The sequence below is a fragment of the Mizuhopecten yessoensis genome, unplaced genomic scaffold (assembly GCF_002113885.1).
Source record: "Mizuhopecten yessoensis strain PY_sf001 unplaced genomic scaffold, ASM211388v2 scaffold25, whole genome shotgun sequence".
In the NCBI taxonomy this organism is placed as follows: domain Eukaryota; kingdom Metazoa; phylum Mollusca; class Bivalvia; order Pectinida; family Pectinidae; genus Mizuhopecten; species Mizuhopecten yessoensis.
The window spans coordinates 345952-355458 of record NW_018403340.1 but is presented as its reverse complement, the minus strand read 5'-3'; the positions used below and the strand labels follow the sequence as shown (position 1 = coordinate 355458).

Below are 9507 nucleotides of genomic sequence, written 5' to 3'. Positions count from 1 at the left end.
GCCCCAGGGGTCGGGGTAGGAATCTCAATTTTACAATTTGAAACCATCTTCCTCCAAGGATAATTCTCACCAAGTAAAAATAATTTCCTACAGAAAGTTGTCAAAATATACCCAAAAGTGTTATTTCCCTATATAAACTATAGTAAACTTTACCCCCTCCCTAAGGGAGAACGGATAGCTCGGGGGTCCTGAAATTTACAATTTAAATAAAGCCCCTGATGATCTTTCTTTCCATGCAGAGAAAATGAGTGTAGTACCTCTGAGTCTGAAGAAGAAGTATTTTAAAATATTGGTTAATTTTCCTTTGGGGCCCCCGCCCTGGCCCCAGGGGTTGGGGTAGGAATCCCAATTTTACAATTTTGTAGCCTCATCTACCAAGGATGATTCCGACCAAGTTTGAAAAAAATCCATCCACTGGTTCTTGAGAAGAAGTTTAAAATGTAAAAAGTTTACGCACAACGCACGCCGGACGACGACGACGACGAATAGGTCACTTGAGCAAAGCTCAGGTGACCTAAAAATCAGTCCTACCTACCCTAGTTTTTTTGCCAATGCAACCCTTAACAGACTATATTTTTTTTTTGGCCTAAACATAATTATGATATCTTACTTCATCACCCCTATGCCTTTTTGTTATTCAGAAGTGATGTTTAAGATTTTTAAGACAATTGGCCCCTTTGACCTTGAATATGACCGAAGATCAATTATTTGAACAAACTTGATAACCTTTCATCCCCAGCAAGCTAATGGCCAAAGATTGATTTCCTAGCCATTTTTGATATTCAGAAAAAATGTACAAATTTTACCCTTCTGATTTTGAATATGAGTCAAGGTCATAGCCCTTCATACCAGCATACACCTGAACAAATATAATCACCTTAGGCCTATTGGTTGCTCAGAAGAAGTTGCTTAAAGTAAGAAAATAATGCCTGATGACAGATGCCACGCCAAGGCAAATTAACTTTCATATGCATGATGATCACAATTACAGATCAAAGTAATTTTACTTACTGCCTGTTTGATTTTCTTCTTGACATCTTCACTCACATACGTGTCCATTACAAATGAGTTGCCAAAGGTCTCAGCCTAAAAATATATTGTTATATAAAAGGGATAGTTAAGTTAAGCTATTATTGATATTTGACCATATTTCTATATTAAAATGCGACACTATACTGTGGGATTATTAATACTGTGTATAAAAAGGACATTTCACCTATGTAATATATAGCACTTCATAGCTCTCCATCCCAGGTACCTACTGGCCAAAAAACATGACCCTGGGCCTTATGGAACTTGAGAAGAAGATTGTTAAAGCTTTTGACCCATGTTGATTTTTGACCCCCAACTAACACCTAAAGTTGACCTTTGACCTTATTACTGTAATAAAAATACCGATTCATCTATATAACATACCCAAGTATTATGAATCTAGCCCAAATAGTTCTTAAGATATTGTTGTTTGAATATGGGATTGATTTCTGTCAATTAAGAAGACATGGTTACTGTAAATTTCAACAAAATTATTAGTATTATAGATGGCAAGTTACATCAATGGTCAAGAAGAATTTTAACACCTATAAGGAGAATAACTGTTCTTAAATCTCTTATCATTGCAAAAATGAATCGCCTGTTTATATCTCTCCCTACTCCAAATAAAGACATAATTCAATCATTGAACTGGCAATCACCAATTAATAGAATAAAACGCTCAATAATTGTTCAAGACTATAGTGAGGGTGGACTCAAAATTATTGATTTAGAAAACTTTATATATGGACTTAAAACTAGCATTCAATGGGTCACTTTCAGGCTTCTTTCAAGAATACTTCCACTTGATCATTATTTGAAAATAATTGGAATCAAACAATGTGATTTATGTAATTTATGCCAAGAAAGCAAACAAACTATAGAACATCTTTTTTAACAGTGTCAAATAACAAATAACTTCTGGCAATACATACGTAGATGGATCTACTTAAAAACTGACCAAACATTCGAAATAAAGGAAGATATTATACTTTTTGGCAAAACTTCTGAATTCCAAAAATCCATTCCCAAGTAAGGTAAATTTGGTTGGTTCCCCATTTTAGGTTTTTCAGTATTTACTTTTAACCCTGATATTTTAGCATATTTATATCATATCAAGATTTTGTGCCATTTAAAATAACGGATGTATCATCAACGAACTGTGAGAGCCCGTGTTCTTTGTTATTTATGTTTATGCCCTAAAGTTTTTATTGTTTTTTTTACCATGATAGCTAATAACATAACAGATAATAATATCAAACTGAAGTCACACAAGTTATTATAGAGGAAGTGTTTGTATTATAACATAACAGATAATAATATCAAACTGAAGTCACACAAGTTAAACACAATTCATAGAAATCTGAAAATAAGTACAAGTTTAACTAATATATGACAATAATTATAAGAGAATTCACACAAATCTGAAAATACAAGTTTAACTAATATAATAATAAATATATGACTGATTCTGAAAACTGTTCTAAATATTAATTATCATTTTGCAATTATTAGCAGTTTTTGATTATCTGATTAGAAGTTGATTTATCTGTGCAATTTACCTGTACACCATTTCTGAAATAGACTATAACTCACTATCATCACAACTGGCCACCTATGTAAACATGTGATTTTAAGCAGAGTTGGTGTTTGGGGAAGACCCCATTTTGAGCCGTTATGCATCATCAAATTCTCCTATGCCAGCAGTGTTCTCCCCAGGCTGTTTTAGCGCTACGGTAGAACGGTTATGCATGAATTTTGAGCCGTTATGCATCATCAGTTTACCGTTACGCATGAATCGGACCTTTACTCATTGAGAGTTATTTTACGACTAGAAAATAAAGTTCTCCCAAATTGATAACCTCTTATCTCCTTTCCAATTAGACTCACCCTCATTAGACTAGCTTTTTATTGTTCCCTACGATCGACACCCTGCTCATCGAACTCTGCCCTGCGGGAAAATTTACCTATGGGGATGTGAACTAGCCTACCTGTCCTATAGGTGTGAAACATGAACAACTAACCTAAACCTAAAAGATGTATGCAATCTGCGATATATTCAGTAATGTGACGTCATATGCGCATGGGGATCATTATTTTACCATCCTTTACTTCCACGTTTCGCGGCAGTTGGGGACGTGATTTTGTACACTCTACAAATGTGCTATTCTTTTGGTTACATCTCAAATTGTTTGGTGTCCACTTTTCATAGTGCATGCATGACCATTTTGCTTTATGCTGACATCAAGAGAATAATGATATAACTTACACATTTGAAGGGCAAAATATTTTTCTAAAGATTTAATGATTTATTAAAGATTTTCTGATTTTTATTTTTTTCAGGATGTAACGAAGACATCAAACAATAATCTTGCTATATTACCCAAACTTTGTTTGTTAACTGATTTTTAGTGGTGTTTTAATAATAAAATAACTAGTTTTGTCTATAAAAGTATAATGCAAGTTCCAAAATATTAATATAATATGAACAAAAACTGTTTTTTATCAAGATGTAACAGGACACCAACTTCTACAATATTTTACAGAAATTGCCATTTTCATCAGAGATATGGTTAAAATATGGTGTATTTTTTTGTTAAATAGAAACATGTGTTTTTTATTCATTGAATAGTTATCAGGACACTTCAATCTGTGTAAATACCAACAAATTGTTTTACAGATGTAACATTTGACACCAAAAAAGATAACACACTCCATACATTTCAAACTTGTTTAAATTATTCAACAGCTGAGAAGTGGTGATCAAGTATTAATATCCATTGGTGTAGTTTTTGTATAAGAAACAATACTGAATTCAAAAAGGAGGACACAAACATGAACCAAGAGGTAACCAAAAGCACAAGGTAACCATAACATGGACCTCTATCAAAACCCCGAGGCGAGCCCGGGTTGTTGTTGGTGCCGTTATCGTCGTCTATTGTTGGGTGTAACAATACAAAATGACGTCCATTTCATTTTGACATCAGGAATGCCAGACAGACTGAATGAGACAGAAAAGTCTGGCACTGGGTAGCACAAGAGATGTCTGTGTCTGTGCAGGGATGTGTAGTGGAGGGATACGCAACTTCCTCTTTGCCTTAGTGAATATGTTCCGAGTGAGGTTGGCTTATCTCCATTGATGGGTGTTCTATGATACGAGCGCCCCCTAGCAGACAAGTTATGGCTTCATCAGAGCGTGGTTGAAGCGTGAAATTGGTGTGTAAACAAACCAATAATACTGAGTATTACTACATTTTTGTGTTTATCTTATTGTTGTAGGTTGTTTATCTGGTGGAAGTAGTACACAACAGTATACACTGTGGTGTCACAGGACCCTAAGTACACAACAGTATACACTGTGGTGTCACAGGACCCTAAGTACACAACAGTATACACTGTGGTGTCACAGGACCCTAAGTACACAACAGTATACACTGTGGTGTCACAGGACCCTAAGTACACAACAGTATACACTGTGGTGTCACAGGACCCTAAGTACACAACAGTATACACTGTGGTGTCACAGGACCCTAAGTACACAACAGTATACACTGTGGTGTCACAGGACCCTAAGTACACAACAGTATACACTGTGGTGTCACAGGACCCTAAGTACACAACAGTATACACTGTGGTGTCACAGGACCCTAAGTACACAACAGTATACACTGTGGTGTCACAGGACCCTAAGTACACAACAGTATACACTGTGGTGTCACAGGACCCTAAGTACACAACAGTATACACTGTGGTGTCACAGGACCCTATGTATTGATTTATTGCCATAATTTTTCATTTTCTGTGACATTTTTCAACGTCAACCGTATGTTGTTTTTTGAGATTCGAGATTTTGTTTTGCTAACCCGACAAAGTTGTGTTTCTAATTCCTCCTCAACGGAATGGTTTACATTAGAATGAAGTATATCCATGGAAAGCTAATTAATTTAATTTTGTAAGGGGGTAATCTTATGGCGGTGAGTTATTATTAATTTGTGTTATTTTTGTTTCAAAAAGAGCTAATGTTTGTATCACTTTGCGTCCAAAATGGCGTCATTTTCAGTGAAACCATGTTGTCATCTCGCTGTTTAGATCAAATTTTCTTCCAATAAATTCCACCATTTTTCAAACAATGGATATCAATAAAAAAGATGAGTAATTTTTGTATTGTGTAGACCCGAGTTTATTTGGCCTCCGTCAGTATTTTTGTTTTTATTGGTCAGGAACTGCTTGCTATGTTACAAACTTTTTTTGTAAACATTTGAAAATTTTGGGTGGAAAAAATCTCATTGCCACCCATTTTGTGTTTCAAATTTCTTCCAAAGTATTTAATCAAGCTTTTCAAAATTAACGGCAATGTAAAGCTTAATAAATTTTATTTTGTAAGGGAGTAGTCTTATGGCGGTGAGTTATTATTAATTTGTGTTATTTTTGTTTCAAAAAGAGCTAATGTTTGTATCACTTTGCGTCGGAAATGGCGTCATTTTCAGTGAAACCATGTTGTCATCTCGCTGTTTAGATCAAATTTTCTTCCAAAAGGCCTATATTCCACCATTTTTCAAACGTGGGATATCAATAAATTAAAAAGATGAGTAATTTTTGCAGGTGTTATTTGTGGTATGTCAGTGTTTTTGTTTTTATTGGTCTGGAAATTGGTCTGGTACTCAATCTGGGACGGAACCCAATCTGAGACACTTGTGGGAAAGGGTCTAATGAAAATGGCATGTAATACAAACAAGCAATTGTTTATTTTTGTAATTTTTATTTAATGATACTGTGAACTGTATGCCGACTTATTTGACTGCAGAATCTGTGCGATTCCAGGGGTGTACAATTTAATATATTGAGTACTAGCCTAGTCCACTACACATCCCTGTCAAAATCGTCGTCTGAAATGTCCGACTCACTATATTCTGTAAACTCTCCAAGCAAGTGTTCTAAACCTATGTCATCATCCCAAGACAGAAAATCAGACGTTGACATGAGGTGTGATTCATGATGAGACAATTTTAAAAGCACTGAAGTATCCGATCGTGAAATGCTATGAACCGACTCCCTCAGAGTCCAAACCAAAATATAGCACAAACTCAAGATACAGACGATAATATCTCCCGACACAACTACTGTACAGCTAGACATGGTGGCAACGATAACATTTCTCCTGTAATAAAATGAAGACCTACTAATACACAGCCCAGTAAACTTGGATAACCGCAATCAAAACACTTCGATTCAGCGATGTGTTGACATGACACCGGAAGCAAGTGCGAGTATAACCTGACACTAGCGCAGGCCGGCCAGAGTAGGCCTTTGATGACTTCACGGTCCAGTGAACAAACACAAAAGCAACGATAAGTGTTCGCCACTGGACTCAGAGTTGCAAATCCCTCCACTACACATCCCTAGTCTGTGGTACAAGAAAATAAAATTTCAGTCGGAATTCCATACCCGCCAACTAATCCCAGATTCCCTTTGGGGTTAAATGGTACTTTGGAATTTACACAAAATTGACGAAACTTTCTGTAATGTTATGTATTATTACGGCAATTTATATGATAAATCATTTGCAAATATTGATATAAAAACAACAGGGTGTGAGCCTTTAAATGGGGGTCAATTGACAGGTATGGAAAGCAGGAAAGGCTGGAATAAGTATGACAAGATATATTTTATTATTGATTTTCACTAAACAATGCGTCCGAAAATGTATAGTAAAACAGTCGACCAGCAAACTGCAAGTCAGGAGGATCAAGAATTTTAACAACATCCTTATGACAGAATACAAAGTTTGCCCAAGGGTTCATCGGTTGCTGTAGTTCTGCACATAGTATTGGACCATTCTGAAGTTTGAATGAACCTCTGTAACCTGCAAAATAAAATGTGTATGATACAAAACATTGGTATCTTGCATTGCACGTTACAATTATGGCATAACATAAATGATCTGTCACTTATTATGTGTGTTGATTGTAACTGTTATTCATAAAAACAAATGTGTGTCCAAGTTACACCTGGAGGTGTATTTCCTTTACCGTTTATTATACGACAAAAATTACCGGGGAAACCAACTAGCAGTACTTCAGACATTAAGTTTATAAAATGTATATTTTATAATTTATATACAATGTAACAACCATATAAGGGTATTTTTGTCAAGGTGTACCTTTGACATGGCAACAAGAGTAGGAGATGTAACATGGACAATGTATCTAGTGTCTTCGTTACGTATTTGACAGAATGTCAACTAAAACATCGAGGAAAACAACAACTTTCATTTTAAGAATCAGCGTTTTGAACTCGATCAAACCAATACGACTGAAATTGTACAGACATCAAGTTTATTAACATAAACCAGTTTAAAATTAAAAATGTACATGACGTCAAACCATATTTTAAAGACGTAACAATTGACACAACTGAAAAAACATCAAACTGATGTGTGGTCCACTTCCATCAACTCGCAAGTTCAATTGATCCACAGGGGCACGATACAAATGTCTGAAATACACACATATGCTATACTGATATGGGTCACAACACACATAAACATACGTATGTTTATGTGTGTTGTGACCCATATCAGTATAGCATATGTGTGTATTTTAGACATTTGAAACGTGCCCCTGTGATTGATCGCAGGGAGAGACAAGTTTTCTGGACGATATTACGATCGATACATTAATTGAATGAATAAAAAAAAATCCCGTAATGCACAAGCGTGTTAACACTTGAAATAACTATTTCATTATATCATGATGTTTCAACTTCAAGACGTAACGACCACTGAATTCTTACCGGTGATGATCCGCTTCTTGTAACTTGCCGCAATCGTGGAAAAGGCCGATCACATGATACCAGAAGTGCGTCTGGTATCTATATACGTATCAAGTCGTTCCGGCCTCTCCCGGTCCGGCCCCCTAGTAGTTCCGGCCCCTACCCGGTCCGTCCCTTAGTAGTTCCGGCCCCCTAGTAGTTCCGGCCCCTACCCGGTCCGTCCCTAGTAGTTCCGGCCCCCTAGTTGTTCCGGCCCCTACCCGGTCCGTCCCTAGTAGTTCAGGCCCCTACCCAGTCCGTCCCTAGTAGTCCCCTCCCCCTAGTAGTTCCGGCCCCCTGGTAGTTCCGGCCCCTTAGTCGTTCCGGCCTCTATTTAGTGTTTTCCTTTTAACTAAAATATATACTTAATGACAAAATATATGTAATGATAATATATATTATAAATATAAACTTACATATACGTAATGATAATATATATTATAAATATAAACTTACATATACGTAATGATAATATATCTAACAAATATAACTAACATATACGTAATGATAATATATCTTATAAATATAACTAACATATACGTAATGATACAATATATCTAACAAATATAACTAACATATACGTAATGATACAATATATCTAACAAATATAACTAACATATACGTAATGACAAAATATATCTAACAATTATATCTAATATATCTCATGGTAATAGTCATTACTTATGGTAAAAATTCAACGTCTGTCATCAACTAAAATTAAAAACAACGTCGGTAGACTATACACCCATGGTGTTTACACTGCGTTTTCTAGAAGCCATACAGTTTCCAACGCACGAGGTAATAAGATAAACAAAAGACAGTATTGTAATGTGTCTTTAAAAGCAATCTTACTCCGTATGTTTACACAGGTGTATTTTGTTTTAGACAACATGTAAATGAAAAGACAACAAATGTACAATTTTTTAATTTTATTTATTTGAATAAGTAACATGAATTATCCATTATGTAAATTAATTTAATTTAAAATTTAATTCCAAATAAACATGAATCATATATATAATACAAGGTTACCGCGAGCGGTATATAATACGCCCGTCACACATTGAATGAGCAGTTGTTTGTATGATTGAAATATATTTAGTATTTGTTAGTAATTGATATTAAAAGAGAAATCATTCAACATAACTGGTAGATCAATGAGAGCAATACAACATCATGGAACGCATGCATCGCATTAATGAAACCAAGGTTATCGAACTTGTCCGTGGTTTCATGGTAATTAACCTTGTTGTGAAGTTTGAAGTTAATCCGTTAATAATTACTAAAGATATCGAGCAGACACTGTTTCGGCAAGTCCATAAAGGGGCATAACTCCAGAAATTATGGTCGGATAATGGCGGTTATCGAACTTGTCCAAGCTTTCATGGTAATTAACCTTGTTGTGAAGTTTGAAGTTAATCCGTTAATAATTACTAAAGATATCGAGCAGACACTGTTTCGGCAAGTCCATAAAGGGGCATAACTCCAGAAATTATGGTCGGATAATGGCGGTTATCGAACTTGTCCAAGCTTTCATGGTAATTAACCTTGTTGTGAAGTTTGAAGTTAATCCGTTAATAATTACTAAAGATATCGAGCAGACACTGTTTCGGCAAGTCCATAAAGGGGCATAACTCCAGAAATTATGGTCGGATAATGGCGGTTATC

General features: G+C 35.5%; 1 protein-coding gene across 1 annotated transcript in view; it reads right to left on the bottom strand.

The window, feature by feature from the left end:
* LOC110454931 (sulfatase-modifying factor 1-like) overlaps window positions 1-9507 on the bottom strand; it is a 50388-nt gene that overhangs the window by 34007 nt on the left and 6874 nt on the right. The window contains exon 2 of the mRNA XM_021505154.1: window positions 1012-1086. Within this exon, the coding sequence (XP_021360829.1) occupies window positions 1012-1086 (75 nt within the window). The remainder of the gene's footprint in view (window positions 1-1011; window positions 1087-9507) is intronic.